We start from the raw sequence: 20,777 nt of genomic DNA, 5'->3' as shown, positions 1-20,777 counted from the left end.
ATGCTTGGTCGCCGCGTATCGATCGAGCTTGGCTTGTCTGCGGTCTGATTTCCATACTCGAGCTTGTCCGCGGCCAATTTGGATACATGTCCGTTGCCTTCGGACAATCGGTATTTAGTGGTTCGATTGAGATTTGGACGATATCTTATTGCAAGGCTCTTCGTAAAGATTTCTTTACGAAGATTACTTTTCGTAAAAACGTTTATGCTGATTTTTACGGACTTTTAGACATTGATTCCGTCGTGACCGATTTTGGCCCCAACAGTTAGCCCCCCAGCTCGTTAGAACCATGAGCTTCTAGCGTGAGGTTCTAGCGAGTGGCTTGGCAAGTTAGGCAAGTTAGGTGAGTTAGGCGTAATTAATGGTTGAAAAGGTCTGTGGTAAGTGATCTTCTCGCTCTCCTAAAAGTAGAAAACGCGATAAGATTGGGGCTGCGCCTTATGACGGCTGCCTACGTACCCTTGTTGAAGGGATCAAGCCTTTCGTAGTTCGTCTTTGAGTTAAGGATCTTATGACTAGTTTTCTAGTGAGACCTTTATGATCTAGTTTTTATGTAGCGGTTATAAGGCGTGTTGCTGCCGATGGCATTTTGTATGGATGTAGAAGGAAAACTACGAGTTGTCATCTCGTAATCTAACTCTGTGTGAATTGCTATATCCGTAATCTGTTTCGAGAGTTTTCCGCAGTGTGTAAACTTGCGGGATTTCTGAAGATTCTCGAATATTGGCAAAGAGACAAATTTTGGGATCTCGTATCAGGGTGTTTGATACTATGCCTAGAGATGTTAGAGACCAGTGCGCTGGGTTTAGGGCAAGACCTAGGTTTACTCCTGGTTTTAGAGGGTGCGATGACTAATTCGACTTACGTATCCCGTTTCAGTTTCATCCTGATTCCATACCGATTTAAAGTCCGCGATAGGTTCTCGGCTTATACGACTTGTATGGTTGGAATCGAGCATCTCTCCGGAGATCGGAAGTGCTGGACCAAAATTTCGGATTTCTTTTATAGCGCTATTATCCTTGTGTCGGATGTACGAGAGTCATCTCTACGAGATGGCTAAGTCTGTTTAGGACGTTGAGAGTTTGTTGTGATCAGCAACAAACTTAATGGTAAAAAATACCGTTTCGAGTCTTCGCGAAGGATATGTTTTGAGAAGATGTTATTGCGTATGACTGTCTGGTCTTCCAAGAAAATGTTTTTATCGAGGAAGGAAATTTCGTCGAAGAACGAATCTTCAGGCGTCTGCGACGTCTCGCGATGCTGAAGATTTGTTATTCTTTCGTATGCCGTGTTTTGGGCTTGAAATGTTCGCGGGTTTGTAGATGTTTCGCGATGTTGCAAGGGTTTAGTCTTAGCCCTGCGTTTGAGAAACATTCTGGTTTGACTACAAATGTTCGCAGCCAAAATTGTTGTTACTGTTTGGATGCTAATAGTTTTATTTGCGATCGAGGAATTATGACTGAGGTGTCATGTAAATTTGTCCATGGGAACAGGCGTTTTCCTTCATAGTGTTTTGTGAAGTGTTGGCCTTCCGAGATCTATTTCGTGGATTCTTTAGGATGTTTCGTATAGCTCTAGGAGCTTTGTTCTGAATTTTTCCTTACATGCCGCGTATTACGGTTAAAACGTTGCGGGCTTGGAGGAGCGTATTGAACTTGGTCAATTTTCGAAAAGTTTAGATTTTCCGTTAACCGTTTGGTTGTTAGGACTTAGTTTCGTTACGAAGAATTTATCATATGATTTCCGACTGTGGGCTATACGATAATTTATCATATCACATAACCGATTTTACGAAGGTCGTAACTCAGTGATATGTATACATATGTCAAAGTAGCATTGTTTCTGCGGGTTCTACGAGAAACGTTCCCGTTGTGATTTTTATCTTAGGTGAAAGTTGCTTGGAGTTACCCATGGAGTATTACCGAAGTTTATTTCAATACGATCTAGTCGCGGGACGTTTTTCATAGGTTACGCTTGGACTGCGATTTGGTTGTTTCCACGTTGACGACTTGGGATATGTCGGTTCCGAGGAAATTGCCAGAAATGAATCGGTTTTAAGACGACGTTCATGTCTCTAACTTTTTCTCTTTTTAGGAAGCGAGCTTGATATGCGTGGCGATCGTTTCTCGACTTTCGGAGAGTTTAGATCGGTTTGCAAGATCTGGATGACCAATTATGGAACAATATATCGAGACAGGAAAAAATTGCTTAAAACTTAGTTCGCTAGACTATCCACCTAGGTTTTACGTTCCCTAAAGTTCTATGGCAGCCTCAAAGTAATTTCCTACGAAAATTCCAAGTCTGATTTCAAAAATTTCAAGTCGGAAATACCTTAGTTCTCTCGAAGATGCAGTTTTGTCCCTTCTCAGTTTTGCGTGCTCATTTCTGTTTCCTATTCTCGTGTATGTTCGCCATTTCCGATATTGGTGTTTATCCTTTGAAACTTGACATTTATCTTCCGAACTTGACTGTTATCTTCTCCTTAGATAAGACGTCGATTTTTGTAAAAAGGTCCAATGTAATCGTATAGTTAAGGCGGCTAAGGTGTTAAGTTAACAATTGCCGTTTTATACGATTAATCTGAATCCATGCGAGAAAATAGGTCTTTGCGGGTTTTTTTTTTTTTTTTTTTTTTATATCGTAAAATCTCAATGGTAACTTCAATCGAGGCGAAACAAGAGACGTTTCGATCGAGATTCGAAAGTGAACGCAAAGATGGAGGTAGGGTGAGCAGAAACAAGCCAAGGAGTTTAAGATGAGGTTTACTTGTTTTTGTCGTAAAATCTCAACGGAAACTCCGATTGAGACGAAACGAAAAGCGTTTCGATGAGAATTCAAAGGAGAACGCAAAGGAGGACCCCTTTGAGGCCTGACAGGTCGCTATAGCGAGTGAGGATGTCATCTCGGTCGCTATAGCGAGTGGAAGGGAGCCGAGACGAGTCCCACTTGTTTTCGTCGTAAAATCTCAACGGAAACTCCGATTGAGACGAAACGAAAAGCATTTCGAAGAGGATTCAAAGGAGAACGCAAAGGAATAACCCTTTGAGGACTTACAGGTCGCTACGTAGCGACTGACAGTCTGACAGGTCTCTTTTTAGCGAATGGAAGCAAGCCGAGAAGCGTCCTACTTGTTTTCGTCGTAAAATCTCAACGGAAACTCCGATTGAGACGAAACGAAAAGCTTTTCGATGAGGATTCAAAAGACAACCCAAAGGAGGACCTTTCCGAGGCCTTACAGGTCGCTACGTAGCGACTGACAGTCTGACAGGTCGCTACGTAGCGAGTGGAAGCAAGCCGAGAAGAGTCCTACTTGTTTTCGTCGCAAAATCTAAACGGAAACTCCGATTGAGACGAAACGAAAAGCGTTTCGACGAGGATTCAAAAGACAACCCAAAGGAGGACCTTTCTGAGGCCTACAGGTCGCTTCGTAGCGACTGACAGTCTGACAGGTCGCTACGTAGCGAGTGGAAGCAAGCCGAGACGAGTCCCACTTGTTTTCGTCGTGAAATCTCAACGGAAACTCCGATTGAGACGAAACGAAAAGCGTTTCGACGAGGATTCAAAAGAGAACCCAAAGGAAGACCTTTCTGAGGCCTTACAGGTCGCTACGTAGCGACTGACAGTCTGACAGGTCGCTACGTAGCGAGTGGAAGCAAGCCGAGACGAGTCCCACTTGTTTTCGTCGTAAAATCTCAACGGAAACTCCGATTGAGACGAAACGAAAAGCGCTTCGGCGAGGATTCAAAAGAGAAACCAAAGGAGGACCTTTCTGAGGCCTTACAGGTCGCTACGTAGCGACTGACAGTCTGACAGGTCGCTACGTAGCGAGTGGAAGCAAGCCGAGACGAGTCCCACTTGTTTTCGTCGTAAAATCTCAACGGAAACTCCGATTGAGACGAAACGAAAAGCGTTTCGACGAGGATTCAAAAGAGAACCCAAAGGAGGACCTTTCTGAGGCCTTACAGGTCGCTATGTAGCGAGTGGAGAGTTGGCTTGAGCTCGGTCACTACGTAGCGACCGAGCAGTGTGTGTGCTCGGTCGCTACGTAGCGACCGAGCAGCGTGTGTGCTTGGTCGCTACGTAGCGACCGAGCAGTGTGCGTGATTGGTCTCTACGTAGCGACCGAGCAGCGTGTTCGTGCTCGGTCGCTACGTAGCGACCGAGCAGCGTGCGTGCTCGGTCGCTACGTAGCGACCTAGCAGCGTGTGTGCTCGGTCGCTACGTAGCGACCGAGCAGCGTGTGTGCTCGGTCGCTACGTAGCGACCGAGCAGTGTGCGTGCTCGGTCGCTACGTAGCGACCGAGCTGTGTAATCGTTTTGTTGTGTTTCCTTTTTCCGCGATTAACGTAGGGGTTTTTCAGCGGTTTTTTTGGGAGAACAAGTTTTATCCTTCCGAAATGTTTTCGGAAAACGTGTTTTGGTAAAACCCTTACGCATCGAGATTTGTTTACGGGGTTTTGATAAGATTTATCGTTTCCCTTCTTGTTTACAGGGAGAAATCGCGAGCTTGTTTTAGTGCTCTTCCTGTGGCGGAAGGTCGCGACTAAGTTTTCGATTTTGTTGAAAACTACGGCGTTTGCGTAAGCGTTGGCCATAGGAGCAGTCAGTGATGCGAGTTTGTCTTTCATATATCCAAACATCGTTTCGATCAAGCGTTTTGTGGCCATGAGTAAGAGTAATCCGTAACCCCCCCTCCTTCTAGCGCCAAACTGTGGGAACCGAAATTCGCACTGTCGATTTCCGTTTAAATAAGGAAACTAGGAAAACTCTAATTTCCCAGAGGTCTCGGATCTCTGCGAGAGCCAACGACAAGTGACTGAATATATGCGGAAATCATGAAAAGATAACAAACGAGTTTAGAGAAAACAGTAGATCTTATTTCGAGTCCGCGTAAGACCGTTGCGATCATTACAAGAGATCATGAAAGCTTTGGCCGCAAAGGCTGTCAGCGAGTTACTTAGTTCTAGCGGCCTAATAGCTCAAACCTAGTTTAGTCGCAGCTCGATAACGAAAGACGAAATAGATAAAGAAAAGGTTTTTGATTGATTTCGGACTGAACCTTGTTAAAGATTTGGACGATATTTTACTGCAAGGCTCTTCGTAAAGATTTCTTTACGAAGATTACTTTTCGTAAAAACGTTTATGCTGATTTTTACGGACTTTCAGACATTGATTCCGTCGTGACCGATTTTGGCCCCAACAACGGTGTTAACAATGTTAAAAAAAAATTGTTCTTTTTGGCAGCTACTACTATTTTAAATTTATTTTTACCTTTTTTTTTATTTTAAACACATAATATGACTTGGCAAATTCTTATTATTATTTTTCAAAAACTGAATATGAAAGACAAACTATTATTGGTTGGTGAAATAGGAAGTGAAATCATATCACTCAAATTATCTTAAAAAGTGATTTTTACTCTCCTAAATAAGAGGTCAAGTTGTAGTACTTAAGGATCAAATTCACAAGGAAATAGGACACACAATAGATCTAAACAGTTTGTGATTAAGCTAGGTAAATAATAAAAATAGTAAATTGCAAATAAAGAGAACAAGGCAGTTGTTTAGTTGATTGGTTTGAAGTTTGTAAACAATTATTAGAAATCACTAGATCTAGGGTTTATATTCAGGTAATTAGGATTATAGAGGTATAGAATACTTAGGTTGTCAATCCTAGAACTCTACTTCTAGTGTAAAGATATCCAGCTTTCGCATGTGATTCTTGTGTTTTGACTAAGTCCAATATCGCAGCTGTCGCTTGTTGATACGAATCAAACATTGATCTATGTTATGGTAAGAAGGTCGATCGATGTTCTCTTAGGCAGTCTTTAGCGAGTTGATCGATAGGTTCACTAGTATTGTCTAGATTAGTTGTTGCTTGTTTCTAGGAATATTGGCTCAAGGGAATTAATTCTGGTGCAGAACCTACCGTCGTAGTTGTCTACATCCTAAGCTCAAGGTTCTAGTTAGCTACTCTAGAACACATGCATTAACAACAATTCCTTGAAGGATATTTATCACCTTAGCAATTCAATATTTTGGACTAATCCCTCTTAACCTATTTGAACCCTAAATCTAACAGGTGAATTACTCAGACATGGCAAAACAATTCATAACAAATAACTGAATAAAATGCACAAATAGAATAGAGTTAGAAATACTGGAATTCCAATACAAATCTCTGAAAGAGTCTTGGATCTTCTCTCCAAATCTACTAAAAATCCTAAGTATTTCTTGCTGTTAAAAGTGAAAAGTATGAAAGCGTACGTTGCCTAGAACAATGGCAGAGCACAAAAATATTAGGTGAAAATCGGCCAAGGGTATTTTTGAAAATGTGTTGTGACTTAGGATTTAAATATACTGAAAACCTAGATGGGTCTTGCGCGCTTCACTGTCGATCGACGGCACATGATGTGCTTCGATCGATGTTTGTCTTTGATTGTCGACTTCAATACTGGTTCGATGGTCAACTACGGGCTTTTTCTCATTTTATCTCCAAAATGCACCAAAATCACCACTTTCCTACAAAACACTTCTGAACCTGTAAATATACTAAAAAGACTACAAAATAGATTAAATAGTTACTAAAACACCTATATACCATGGCTAAAAATGGGTAAAATCCATGGTATATCAACTCCCATAAACTTACCCTTTTGCTTGTCCTCAAGCAAAACAAAGAGTAGTCTTTATGAAAAAGGTTTGAAAACAGCAGGGACTCACACAATTTAAGAACTAATTATCAACACCTCTACAATGTTGCAAGCCACATCAAATCAATTCGAACTTTAGAGGTATTCTATATACCATGTCCTAACTTAGCAATCAAATCCATCTAACCAGTAACTTAGCTAATACTGTCTGACTAACCCCTCTACTAACCTCCTTTCTTACATATAAAAAAGTGAAGGCTTTACCATAGGAGTATTTATCAAAAGACACATGGACTCTTACTCATGCAAGTTTCTGAACACACATGTAGTCTTTTCTGATCCTTCCTTCCCTCTTTCTCTCTTTTCCGAATCTCAATTTCATTGAACAATGATGCTGATATAGTCCATCTTATTCATCTTCTTTTTCATTTTTCTCCTTCTTTTTTTCCTTTACAAAGTGTAGGCGAATAATGGGGTCACATGAGACACTCCTATCCCTCGCTTCCAACGATGTGTGATCTTTCCATTAGAGATAATAGGGTCGCATGAGACACTCCTACCCCTCTAAACCGCAGGAAATCATTTCAATCTTTTTATACTTATAGATGCTGAAGAGAGAGAGATAGATAGAAGGGAATCAGAGGCACACAGACTTTTACCTTCAAGACTTGCAGGAGGAATCCGACCTAATGTATATCAAGCCCCAAGACAAGCAGATTAAGCTCAATTGTAGGCGAATAATGGGATCACATGAGACACTCCTATCCCTCGCTTCCAACGATATGTGATCTTTCCATTAGAGTAGAATAATGGGGTCGCATTATACACTCCTACCCCTCTAAACCGCAGAAAATCATTTCAATCTTTTTATACTTATAGATGCTGAAGAGAGAGAGAGAGAGAGAGAGAGAGAGAGAGAGAGAGAGAGAGAGAGAGAGAGAGAGAGAGAGAGAGAGAGAGAGAGAGAGAGAGAGAGAGAGAGAGAGAGAGAGAGAGAGAGAGAGAGAGAGAGAGAGAGAGAGAGATAGAAGGGAATCAGAGGCACACAGACTTTTACCTTCAAGACTTGCAGGAGGAATCCGACCTAATGTATATCAAGCTCCAAGACAAGCAGATTAAGCTCAATTAGGTTGGAGGTCAGTCTTGGTTCCTTCAAATATTCTCAGCAAGTGTGGATAACTGACAGGTGATCCACTTACTTTATCTAATACACCATGCAGTCAATAAATCTAAGAGTGGTGCTAGAGAGTGGTTAGATAATAAGTGAAATTGAAAAAGTTCATTGTCTCCTTCTTGACTCAATTAAATTTTTTTGAAAACATTGTATAAAACTCATAGATAAACTAAATATCAGTAAACCTTCCCCATACTTAAATTATATTGTCCCCAGTGTATATCTAGTTGAAGTTTGGTGAGAAAATAAATCATAAGTACATAATTTAACAAGGAAGAACAAGATACTTGCTCGCTGATGTTGGTGTCGATCGACACAAGATTGTGTTTGTCGATCGATCTCGACCAGGTCTCATCGGTCGATAGGCTGAGCAATCATCTCCTTGGATCTTTTTATTTTGTTTTTTATGACCTGCAATAAATTAAATACAAAAATCAGTAATAGATTCAAAATAAAACTAAGTAAAACATACCTAATAGTGTGTTGCCTCACACTCAGCGCTTATTTGTAGTCATTTAGCTTGACTTTTGAAGGTTGTTTGGATAGTATGGAGGTAAGTGACTACTTGCTGGAAAACAAGTGTCTACATCTTCTCTACTCATCTGAAACCATGTACCAACGAAACTTCTTATAGCTTCATATCCTCTGGTCCACTGGTTCTTCATTATCTCCCTAGCAACCACATTAGCATGCATCCTTTTCTGAAGATGTCCAATACAGCCTTGCTGCATTCTAAATCTGGCATGAGTTGTTTCCACAATTTCCTCCAATCTCTGGGAAAAATCGTCCTTCATCAAGTCTTGAAAAAATTAATCTCATCAAGCTTGTCTTCTAACAACTTCACTGTTACCAGCCATCTTCTGAAAGGTGCGTCTTCAGTGTCGATCGATGGATAATCTTCTGCTCGGATTTCAGTTTGTCTCCGAAGCATGTCTATCTCCTCTTTCAACTCATCCATGTGTGTAGTCAACCTGGTTATACTGTTGTTGGTTGGGTAGTAGACATCATCGAGCCTCCTGTATGAGTCATCTAGTGACATCTCATGGGGCTCTGTAGATTCCATGTACCATTTCATCAGTCTCTGCTTTGCTTTAAGTGTCTGGCATTGGCATGGTTAAGGTGATTTTCTCTGCATATTCTGGTAGAAAAATATGAGTGTGTCCATCCAATGCAGCTCTCTCCATAATCTCTTTGATGTCTTCCCTTGATACATGAATTATATGCGATCTACAGCTCATGCATTTCCATGCTCGTCTCTGTATATGTCGTATTCATCTCTTGTTTCCCATTGAAATCTTCTTCTACCGCTAGAATCACAAGCTCTCTGTCCAAGCTCGTAGAAACGGTCGATCGATGGTCGACATGTTCTGTCGATCGATGCTAGATCATCTGTTTCTTCTTGCTGACTGAGAGGGTTTCCTGATCCTCTACCCTTTGCAATAATTTCTTCGACGTGTTTAGAGATGTACATAACTCGTCCATCTAGAGCACGTGCTTGTCCTTCTGAATCTCTGAACCAAACTCATCTGCTCTGATATAACCAAAATTTACATCTAGCTCTGTTCCGTGATGAGTATCGATCGATTGTTTAAGGTTTATGTCGATCAATGTTTCCCCCTGGTCTCATGAGAAATTCAGAGAACTCCTGCATTTTCCATGCCAAGGCCATGATACTCAATGGCTTCCTCTTCTTTGTAGTCCTCATCGTACTCATCATGCTCTCTTTCACTGATCTTCCTTTTTGAAGGTGTAGCAGTTTGGATTGCAAAGCTAGGTTGGTAGTAATCATTCTCCCAACTGTTGATAGATCCTTCTGGGAAATTTTGTATCATCATTCGCAGGGTCACTGTTGATTGGTGCTTCCAATTCTTTGTGGATCGTCACTTCAGACTTCTCGTATATCGATGCTTCAGGTTGAGTGTCGATCGATGCTTCATTCTCCGATTCTACTTCAGCGCCTGGGTCGCAATAACAAACTGCAATGAATCCTGGATCCTCTCCAATCTCTATATATCCCGTGTGTTGCTTGACAACTCTCATAGGATCATAGTAGACAGTAGAGTCTATGAGTGTCAGGCATAACTTGTTGGTCTGCATGTCGCAAACTGCTCCCACACTAGCCATAAAGGCTCTCCGAAGTAATAGAGAAGAATTTCAGTTGAGCTTGATGTCCAGGACATGGAAGTCAACTGGAACTAGGGCATTACCAATCTGCACCTCAAGGTCTGTGATGGTTCCTCCTGAGCCCCTTTGAGAACAGTCCACAAAGTGAATGAATCTTCTGAAGGCTCTATATTCAGACCTAGATGGTCTGCCATCACCTTTGGTAGAATGCTGACTGAAGAACCTTTGTCACTGAGCGCACTAGGGTAATCAATGCCTCATATCAAGCATGGTACTACAAACTTTCTTGGATCAATATTCTTGTTCAGTATGATCCTCTGCCTCATCTTCTCTATGACCTGGTGCAACATTCTCTCAATGTCTTCTTCATGCTCCTTAGTCTCTCTGAAGAACATCCACAACCTGTGGGTAAAGTAAGCCTCCTCAAATAGCTTATCCATTGGGGTCCTTAGAATCCTCTTTGTGAAACAATCCATCTCCTTATCATTAGCTCCTCTCTTAAGATGCTTAGGAACCTTTTCCTTCCTCTTCCTTAAGGTACTCCCTACAGTAGCCTAATGAACTTGAATAGACTCTGATGCATCTTCAGATTGCTCACTGATGTTGTTTGTTGATGTATCTGAAGGTTGAGATGGGTTTTTGAGTGCATTCAATTGTGCTACATCGATTTTGGGTAGTTGCACTCAGTAGCAGAGAGGTGCTCGTCGATCGATGCCATGCAATGACTGTCGATAGTTGGTTGAGTGTCTCTGTCAATCGGCGGCTGGCTCATAGTGCTAAACGATGTCTCGCGTGGTTATACGAAAGAGTTTGGGTGGGTGAGGGTGCTTAGCTGCGAAATATTCATGGGTCATGATTCTTACTGTCTCGCATGATGCAACTGATTCCGTATGAACCGTCGATCGATGTTGAGCAGTAGGAATCGAACGGTGTTCATCTGACTCCATCGGTCGATGTTCTTCTCTTGGTGTCGGTCGACACCAATGTGAACTTACAAAACTTATAGAGCTCTCAACTTCGAAATCTCCCTCCTGAAGTTTCTCTTCCCTAACTACTTTCCAAAAATCATCCTCTATGATGGCATTCATATGGTACTTCCGTGCTTCATCTCCTTTACCCTTGATGAAGGTGTCTTGCCTCTTAACAACCTCTCCTGTCTGAACCACTTATGTCTCCAACTTCTTCACATGTGTATTCAAAGTCTCCAACTTTGTGTTCAGCTCAGTGTAGACATCATCTATCTTCCCATTGACATTCACCATCAGCTTCTGTTGGCTCTCAAGAACCTGATCAATCATTGCTTCCAACTTGTTCTCTCGAGTCTGTGGTGGTATGTTCCGATAGGAAGAACTTTCATAAGCTCTGTTTTTGTTGTTGTTGAAGTTACACCTCGGTCCATTTCCATAAGAGTTTATGTATCCATTTTGATTCCCAGGCTTTTGACTCTGAAAACCAGTACCACTGATGAAGTTCACATCCTCCTCAAAATCTCTGTCATTGTCGACATCTACAGCCTCTACATCCTCTGCAAAGCTAACCTGCTTCTTAAGAAGCTTGTGAACACTGTCCAACTTAGCCTTAACGTCGTCCAATTCCTTGGGTGGCCGATTTTCTCTTCTCAAAATCAGTGTTTTTGGTGCTATTTCTAGATGCCAAGTTCTCAATATGTCTCACAGCCCCTTCTGGATTCCTAGTATTGAAGTTTCCTTCGCTAGCAGTGTCCAGAGCCATCTGATATGCCAGCGCAATGCCTCTGAAGAAAGTGCTGAGCAGTTCCATTTCATTAAATCCATGGTGTGGACAGTCTCTCTGATAGGACTTGAATCTGATCCAGAAGCTTCTGAATGACTTTGTAGGCTCATGTGTGAATGTAGCAATCTTGCTCCTTAAGTCCTCACCCCGTGACACATCAAATAAGTTACGCAAAAATGCGTTCTTGATGTGAGCCCAGGATGTAAGAGATCCTGGTAGTAACTGCTTAAGCCAGCGCAAAGCTTTTTCAAATAGTGAGTACTTGAAGAGGTTGCAAAAGAGATAGTCCTCAGGGACTCCATTGGCTTTAGTGGCAGAAACCAAATCCTCGAACCGCTCCAGATGGTCCATAGGATGCTCATGTGATAAACCACAGTATGGTGTCTGCGCCACGAGTGTAAAGTATTGGGGTTTGAGCTCGAAATCGTTCATCTAGACACTACAAGAAAACATTTATTTACCGACTGCAATATCAGTAGTTATTCAGTCGCAAAACGTAACATAACGACTGATTTGCGACTGATCAACGTGGTCGCAAATTGTTGTGTCGCTAATACGAGGAGTCGTTAATAAGTCGCAATTTTGCGACTGAATTACGACTAATTTGTCACTGTATATTGTAGTCGTAAATTAGACGCAATTAAGTCGCAAAATATACCGACTGAACTACTACTATCCAAAGACCAAACTATGACTGTTTATCAGTCGCTATGTAGACGGGAAATTGTAGTCGCTTATTAGTCGTTAGAGGGGAGTCGGTAGATAGTCGCAAAATTAGCGACTACCCAACGACTGATTATGTACAGCATTAGTGACTATATAGCGACTGAGTTGTTGATTTAGATGTGTAATATGTGGTTATCTAGCGACTACATTGCGACTAAATTTTGTGACTTATTAGCGACTCCAAGATTCAAAAATCACAAATCAGATTTTTTTGATTTTCTTTTTTTTTTAATTAATTTGTTCATTTGCAGTAAAACAATGACAATAATAAAAACGAAAATTTTAATATAAAACAGAGTATTCATAACATAATGTTGCAAAAGGCACTCTAAGGAGTTAAGCATTAGCATACAAAATATTATAGTAGTACAAGAGTAGGGAACCTAAAATTCATCTTCATCTTCACTTTCACCTTCCCCTTCATCTTCACCTTCTTCACCTTCACCTTCACCTTCACCTTCACTTTCACTTTCACTTTCACTTTCACCTTCACCTTCACCATCACCTTCACCTTCTTCACCTTCATCATCATCTTCACCTTGATTAGCAGCCATGAAGGCCAAAAAATTTGGATCAGTTGCAGCCAGATACTTCTTCACCAAGGAAAAAATTTTGAGCTTTTTTGCTTGCTTGGCAGTGTAAGCCGCCTGCTTCTCAATCTTCCGGTGAGCATCGCTGAGCTGTTTTTCGAGGTCTACGTACGAAGAAGAGGATTCACAACGCTTGCGCTTTCCGTTGACAATAGTACTTTCTAGGCTTCCTATTCCATAGTGTCTTCCTCTTTTGTCTGTGACAGTGGACTACAAAAGCAAAGGAAGTAGACAGATATCAATCAAATCAAACAATATGTAGTAAAAATATCCTTAAAAAAAAGGGATAGAAAAGCAATTTACCAGAAGGAAGAGCTCATTATCCTGGTCTAGAGAGAGTTGTGGAGGGTGTGAAGTACCATCTGAACTCTCTGAGTTTTCAGCTTGAAGGTCAGCCAGCTTGGCTTGCTTGTTCTTCTCATAGGCCTCTGCAACTAGCTTTGCTTTCTTATCTACAAAGCTGCCATTTTTTTTGGTGTGTGCCTTGATGAAAACTTCACCAATAGTCACTGGTCTGCCCAATTCTTCAACCTGAAATGGTAAATAAAATAAAGGTTAATGAGCCAGAAAAATTTCAACTTGGAGACAGGAAAAAAAGTTACCATTTCTTGTTCGATTTGGAGGTAAGACTTCTGGCCAGCATTGTGCTTGTGAGGACCAAGACCATTTCGGTCAGACAACCGAGCAGCTGATGTTGTCTCGCTTTTTTGTTGGGCTTTAGCAGTGTCCCAGTAAGCTGTCATTTCTTTCCACAGATCATTCAAAATCCAGGATGGTCGAACTCGAGACTTCCTACGCTTGCTAACCATGTCCTTCATACGTCGCTGACATACCTGCCCGAACTTCTCTTGAACCACACCAGTATATATGGGATTCCAAGTGTGAGTTTTCTACAAAAATAAGACAAGGCTGATGTTAGTAATCAAATAAATCAACAGTTTAGTAGTTTAGAAGAAAATACTAAACTGCAACTTAAAAACAGTTGCAATCCCATACAATAGCAATTAAGAAAAAAATACTTAACTGCAAATTCAACAAAGAATTTTTCTTTTTTGTCCTCATCGACGCAAGTCCAACTATAGAAGGGACCATCAAACTTGTTTGTAAAGACTTTAGTGATCCTCCGAGTCAGTTTACCTTTGTCCCGACCAAACCTAGAAACACAGAAACATTAGTATAAGGCCGAGAGTCATATCGTATAAAAACAATTATCAATCATAGAAAACTCACAATATTCTAACATCTCAAATCTAAACAATTTCGAACTCTCCAAACAAAATTAGCAAAATACAATTACCAATGACAGAAACAATATCATAAGCAAACTGGATATGTCCCTTGAGTATTTCACAGAAACAATTATCAATCACAGACACAATCTCATAAGCTTAAAATATTCAGATAGATAAGTAACTAACCACATGGTTCCAGGCTCGAAGGTGGGAGAAAGGCTCATGGTGTAGCGCTCTCGGCCGGGCTGGGAGAGAAGGGCGTTGAGAAGCCTCGTCTGGTCTTCAGACAGATTCGGTTCTACTGGAAATGGTGAGTTGGGGACTGGTTCATCCTCATCTGGACCTTCTGGAGCTTCAGTATTCTGTGAGTTTTGAGCTTCAGAACTGATAGGAGATTGTCGCCTAATAGAGACCGTAGGTTGTCGAGGTCGAACATTGGCTGAGGTTTGAGACCCTCGAGGTTGTGGTGGTGGAGCTGGTTGAGAAAGAGGCGTTGAAGCAGCTCGAGGTTGGGTCCTCGGCGTAGACTCCTCGAACAGCTGTCTCGGAGGTGGGTAGTCACTCACCGTTGGTCCAGCTCTGCGGTTGCCACGAGGTGGAGGCTCTGTTGTCCTTGGAGTGAACTCATACTGCGACGGTAGAGGAGATGGTTTAGACCGTTTTGAGGGTTTCCGAACCTTCTTCGTTGATGTTCCGGCCATCGTCTTCAGTTTCGAGAGAGAGCGATTAGAGATTACGACAGAGAGTTTCGATTAGGGTTCTAAGTGTTTGGGGATTTTCGAGAGAGAGTTGTGTCGCTAGAGTAGAGAAAGAGTGATTTTATTAACTTTGGTCTTTGGGTTTGTAGAGTTAATTGGGCTTAAGCGGGGAATGAAATTTATGGGAGGGAAATTATTGGGACTAAAGGGGGGAATTATTTAGTTGATAGGAGGGAAATTAAATTAGAAAATTTTGTGGACTTTAGGGGTTAGGGATGGGTTACGAAGGTTTAGTGTGTTGGGGGTTAGGGATTTTCTTATAATGAAACAAAATGAAATCATAATGTACTTTTATAATATAGTTTAAAACACAGTTTACAAAATTATATTTCAATACACATTAAAACAAAATTTACAAAATACTAGATTAAGACCCCCTCCTTGGGCGGGATGAATATTATATATAAATTATTTTGAATTATTATATATTTTTTACATATTATGAAATAATAAATATATATTGAATAATAAAAAATTTAGTAACCATTACGTATATAATTAAATAGGTACAAATACTTAAATAAATTTTATTAATCGAGACAAATACTTTTTCTATTTTATATGTTATAAAATTAAGTTTACATGATATTAACATAGATATAAAGTACATTTTTAATATTGACATCTGCTAAAAAATATTTTATACTCATATTATTTTGATCGTTTGTATTTCTCTATAACTAATTTTTTAAATAAATGATAACAATAAAAAAATTATGGGATGTTTAATAGTTTTAGTAATTTATAATTTTAAAAATATTCAATGCAAAGTTTAAAATCTAAATATTAAGTTGTCAATAATTGTTCAAAATGTTTATCAAAAAAATTCAAAGCAAATTCGAAATTAAAATACTTATGTATTTTATATTTTATATGGTATATAATTTATTTTTAAGAATATTAATATACATATATATAATATTTATTAAATGAGACTTCCTACTTCTGTAATTTCATAATCATTTGTATCTTGTTATAACATAAAGTTTAGACCATGGATCACAAAAGTTTCAATGTGAGATTTTTAACAACTTTAGTCATTTATATTCGTTTTTAAAAATTCAAAATATAGCATATACGAAAAAATCTAAATTTTTATTATATAGTTAACATGATTGTTTAATTTATTTTAATTAGTTAAATTTCTTAAAATGATAGAGAATATAGTAATTTTTATCAAATCTTTTATTATTCAAAATCATTAATTGTCATATATACTTTAGCCACAGTAGGTAATTCCGTGATTTTTATTTAAGGAAACAATGAAGAACATTTATGATTAGTTTATGGTTAGTTTAATAAAAAGTTTATTATACATTTATATGGACCAACATATTTTTCTAAGGATTCTAAGAATGATTGTGGTGATGACATGTGGCTACAAAAATATGTTGTGATGCTTCTCTTTTAATATATAGGGGATATTACAACACACTAAAACAAAGCTCACAAAATTATATTACAATACACATTAAAACAAAGTTTACACAATTATATCACAGTACACACTAAACAAAAGTTTAAAACAAAGTTTACAAAATTATATTACAAACACACATTAAAACAAAGTTTATAAAATCATACTACATTTTAATAGGGTTCTTCTCCATCTCCATCATCAGAAGAAGACGATGATACATTACACTGGAATTCATCCTCTGGTTCAACATCTTCCACATCAATATCAAGATTTATAGGTTGTACCCGAGCATGAACCAAATGGTCGACTGCAAGTTCTTCAATTGTAGTCATTAAAACAGCATCATCATTTTCTTGTTGCAACAGTGTCGGTTCTTTATCTTCATATTCTCCTGAAATGATTCTCCTTGGATTCACTTTTAAAACATTGAGCCACGACTGCTTTGGTTTCTTAACGTACGGATACGGGATATAACAAACTTGATCTGCTTGAAACGCTGTGCAATATCAAATAATAAGAATATAATTAAATTAACTATCAAATTATAAAAATTTAATTACAATATAAAATACGTACCTAGAATAAATGGTTCGTATTTATAGTATTTCCGCGATGAAAGAACGTCGACGATGCCTCCATTTCTCCGTCGAGTGCCTCTACCAATTACCGGATCATACCACTTACACTTAAAAAGTGTGATTTTCAAATTGACCGATCCCTCATACTGAATTTGTATGATATCAGTCAATATCCCGTAGTAATTGGCTTCATCGGATGCATTTGTGTAACTTTCTCCTTTAACACTCACACCATAGTTACATGTCTTTCTTCCCTCGCCATGCTTCTGCGTATGGAACAAATAGCCTTTTGTGAAGTACATGGGCCATGTTCTGGCTCTAGTCAGGGGTCCATTCGAAATATCTTTAACCCACACAGGAAAATTATGTGTGTTGCTCCAATAGCTAACCTGCAACATATATACATATATATATAATTATAATATATATATAATTATAAACATTTAGTTATATAATGGTATGTTAGTCAAACGTACATAATCTTTCACCCATATATGATATTCGTCAGCTCTCTTCGCAGAGAGGTCTTTTTCGGAGAGGTCTGGATATTTTGCACTAAGAAAATCTTCAAACATCCTATATTAGCCAAACACAAATTAATATGAGCAACTATAGTTGGATAAATCAATATGGAAGATGATAATATTATCAAATTATACCTCTCAAGTGGCTGAAAATAATCACAATTGCGTAAAACATATGCATGTGCGCATCTATAGTCTTTCTCGGAAAGCCATATTTCTTGCGTTTCTCCACTTGGATGTCCTACGTGCGTAAATATATCAGGTACTCCAGGGACATGATATACGGGGACTTCACCTTCATCAAATCTTGTGAACCTGCACAAAGGATTATGAAAATAATAAATATTATATATAACAAAAAACATTTTTAAACACATTAAAATTAAATATGAGGAATAATGATAGTGTTTACCTTGATTTGGTTTGTATATGATCAGAAAAGTAGTGTTCTGAGAAGTAAGCTATCTCCTCGTTGATATATGATTCGACAATCGAGCCGGCCGCAAATCTTTTGTTCTTGGCTTTTGCTTTCAATTTTTTGAAATTCCTTTCAAAAACATACATCCACCTATATTGCACAGGTCCTCCTAGTTCAGCTTCGTATGGGAGATGTATAGGCAGGTGTTGCATGACGTCAAAAAATGATGGTGGAAAGATCTTCTCCAAATTGCAGATGATCATAACAATGTTTTTTTTAAGAATTTGGACATGATTTTTCTGCAAAGTTCTCGAGCAAAGGTCACGGAAAAATCCTCCAACAGCTACAATATTCAAAATACATTTCTTAGTAATACATACTATAATTATATATAAAGCTGTATCATTTCGTAATATATAAAACTATACTTAAGTACCTGATAACGCAAGATGAACATTCTGGTCAAGGAGTTCTGAAAAGATAAATGGAAGTAGCCGCTCCATAAAAACATGGCAGTCATGACTCTTCATGCCAGAAAATTTGTTGTTTTCTATATCAACACAATTAGCTAAGTTTGAAGCATATCCATCTGGGAATTTAACCGCATGTTTCACGCATTCCAATAAACTTCTCCTTTCGTCTTCGTTTAGTGTGTAGGGAGGAAATGGAGCTTGACCAGAACCATCAAGATGTAAGTGTGGACGATCACAAAATATTTCCATATCCAATCTTGAATTGATTGTGTCTTTCGATTTACCCTTAACATTCATAAGAGTATTCATGATGTTGTCAAAAAAATTCTTCTCTATATGCATCACATCAAGATTATGTCGGAGAATTAGGTCCCTCCAGTATGGCAACTCCCAAAATATGCTTTCCTTGTGCCAGTTATGGTACTTCCCATAACCAGACTTCTTCTTTTCATGACCGTTTCCACCGCAAACAGACGTTTTTGGAGGATTGACACCCTTTAATCGTTCTGAATAAACTTGTTCACCAGTTAAAGAATCAGGTGGATCTTCATTTACCGCGTTTTTCCCCTTCAAGAAATCCTTTCTATTCTTTCTCAGTGGATGATTAGGAGGAAGAAATCTTCGGTGACAATCAAACCAACACGTCTTCCTTCCATTAGTCAGATAAAAAGCCTTTGTATCTTCCATGCAAATTGGACAAGACAATTTACCATGGGTCGTCCATCCTGATAGCATGCCATACGCCGGAAAGTCGCTTATCGTCCACAGTAACACGGCTTTTAGATTAAAATTTTGATTTAAAGACACATCATATGCTTCGACTCCAGTTGACCACAATTCTTTTAACTCCGCAATCAAAGGTTTGAGGAAGATATCAAGACTAGCTCGTGGATGATTTGGCCCAGAATTCAGAATTGTAAGAAACAAATACTCTGTATTCATGCACATATCAGGGGGTAGATTATATGGAGTTAAGATCACAGGCCACAACGAATGATTACGAGACATCCCAAATGGATTGAATCCATCTGTACATAATCCAAGATAAACGTTGCGAGGTTCTTCGGCAAACTGGGGATGCATCTCTTGAAAATGTTTCCATTCTGCCGCATCAGATGGATGACACATTTCTCCCTCTTTTGATTGGTGCTCAGCATGCCATCTCATTGCCGCTGCTGTCTTCTTGCTCTGATACATTCTCTTCAGCCTATCAGCTATAGGTAGATACCACATACGACTATATGGTACCTTGGTTCTACGTCTTTTGTCCTTAGGCTTCCATCTGTCCGCACCACAAAATTGACACTTTTCCCATCTTTCATCTTTTTTTCCAGAAGATCATACAATTGTTAACACAAACATCAATTGTATAATATGGGAGCCCTAAATTCCGCATCAACTTTTCGGTCTCGTAGTGTGATTCGGTTGCCGTGTTTCCTTCTGGTAAATAGTCTGTCAACATTTGACATACCGAATCTACACACTTTTCACTCAGATTATAATCTGCCTTGTTTTGCAAGACCCGAGCAGCTAAGGATAACTGCGACTGCCCTTCACGACAACCATCATACAAACAATTTTGTGCTCCTTCTAACAAATCGTAGAACTTCTTCGAATGGTTGCGTTGTGGGTCTACTACATTTTGATAACTATCATCTTGTTGATAGTTATCAAAACTCACATTATCCCGAAATGCATCATTCACCATATCAACATAATTATTATCTTCATTACTTACTTTTTCACTACCACTTAAATGTGTCGGGTCAACATAACTTGTTCCTAATTCCATATCAATTTCTTCTCCATGCTTATACCATACATAATAGTCTGGCATAAATCCTCTATTATATATATGTTTCCAAATTTTTGGTCCCGGAAGAAATTTATCGTTCCGACAAACACTACATGGGCAGAAAAACTTACCGCTATTGCTCTGTGCTAGAGGCTGACTGCTCGCAAATGTCATAAATTGATCCACCCCCGCTATGAACTCTTCTGAAAATTTCCCCGTATCTTCATCGATCCTCTTGTACATCCACTCACGAAAATTTGAATAATTGTAATTTCCAGACATTGTACAACATAAAACTTTCGTTTTCTAACTTTAGTTTTCCTAGAATTTTTGATTTTTTTTTCTTGTAGTGATTTTCTACGAGTGAGGAGAAGAAAATGGGCTAAAGCATGTATATATATAGAAAATGTCCGACCAATCCGCGACCAATTACCGACTGCGTGACAAAAATTAGGTACACTTGCAAAAAAAATGTAAATCACGTGTTGTACCGGTTTTTAGCGACTGATTCGCAACTGAGTTATGACCACATATATCAGTCGCAAAATAGTCGCAGAATTT

At 39.1% G+C, this 20,777-nt stretch overlaps 2 protein-coding genes across 2 annotated transcripts; both read right to left on the bottom strand.

Annotated features, from left to right (window-relative positions):
• Positions 1-12,693: 12,693 nt before the first annotated feature.
• Positions 12,694-13,837, bottom strand: LOC111211122. The gene is made up of 3 exons (XM_022712018.2): positions 13,621-13,837; positions 13,322-13,549; positions 12,694-13,228 (listed from the first exon to the last, which is right to left on the bottom strand). Exons 1-3 carry the CDS (start codon positions 13,834-13,836, stop codon positions 12,812-12,814), a joined length of 861 nt encoding a protein of 286 aa, XP_022567739.2. The 5' UTR covers position 13,837; the 3' UTR covers positions 12,694-12,811.
• Positions 13,838-16,598: 2,761 nt separating this feature from the next.
• On the bottom strand, positions 16,599-19,654 carry LOC106398062. Its single transcript, XM_013838661.1, has 6 exons — positions 18,385-19,654; positions 17,943-18,057; positions 17,666-17,845; positions 17,483-17,582; positions 17,005-17,395; positions 16,599-16,924 (listed from the first exon to the last, which is right to left on the bottom strand). Exons 1-6 carry the CDS (start codon positions 19,652-19,654, stop codon positions 16,599-16,601), a joined length of 2,382 nt encoding a protein of 793 aa, XP_013694115.1.
• Between the last annotated feature and the right edge of the window lie 1,123 nt (positions 19,655-20,777).

This window comes from Brassica napus, chromosome A3 (assembly GCF_020379485.1).
Source record: "Brassica napus cultivar Da-Ae chromosome A3, Da-Ae, whole genome shotgun sequence".
Lineage (NCBI taxonomy): Eukaryota > Viridiplantae > Streptophyta > Magnoliopsida > Brassicales > Brassicaceae > Brassica > Brassica napus.
The sequence above is the reverse complement of the archived record's forward strand: the minus strand, read 5'-3'. Positions and strand labels throughout refer to the sequence as shown.

Bases quoted from the DNA above. Each gene is read 5' to 3' on its own strand.
- LOC111211122 (XM_022712018.2), bottom strand. From the start codon at position 13,836: ATGAAGGACATGGTTAGCAAGCGTAGGAAGTCTCGAGTTCGACCATCC. The intron at 13,550-13,620 runs GTAACTTTTTTT...TTACCATTTCAG, and splicing joins TCCAAATCGAACAAGAAATG to GTTGAAGAATTGGGCAGACC. The intron at 13,229-13,321 runs GTAAATTGCTTT...TTGCTTTTGTAG, and splicing joins ATAATGAGCTCTTCCTTCTG to TCCACTGTCACAGACAAAAG.
- LOC106398062 (XM_013838661.1), bottom strand. From the start codon at position 19,654: ATGTGGTATCTACCTATAGCTGATAGGCTGAAGAGAATGTATCAGAGC. The intron at 17,846-17,942 runs GTAAACACTATC...TCCTTTGTGCAG, and splicing joins CATATACAAACCAAATCAAG to GTTCACAAGATTTGATGAAG. The intron at 16,925-17,004 runs GTACGTATTTTA...GATATTGCACAG, and splicing joins ATACGAACCATTTATTCTAG to CGTTTCAAGCAGATCAAGTT.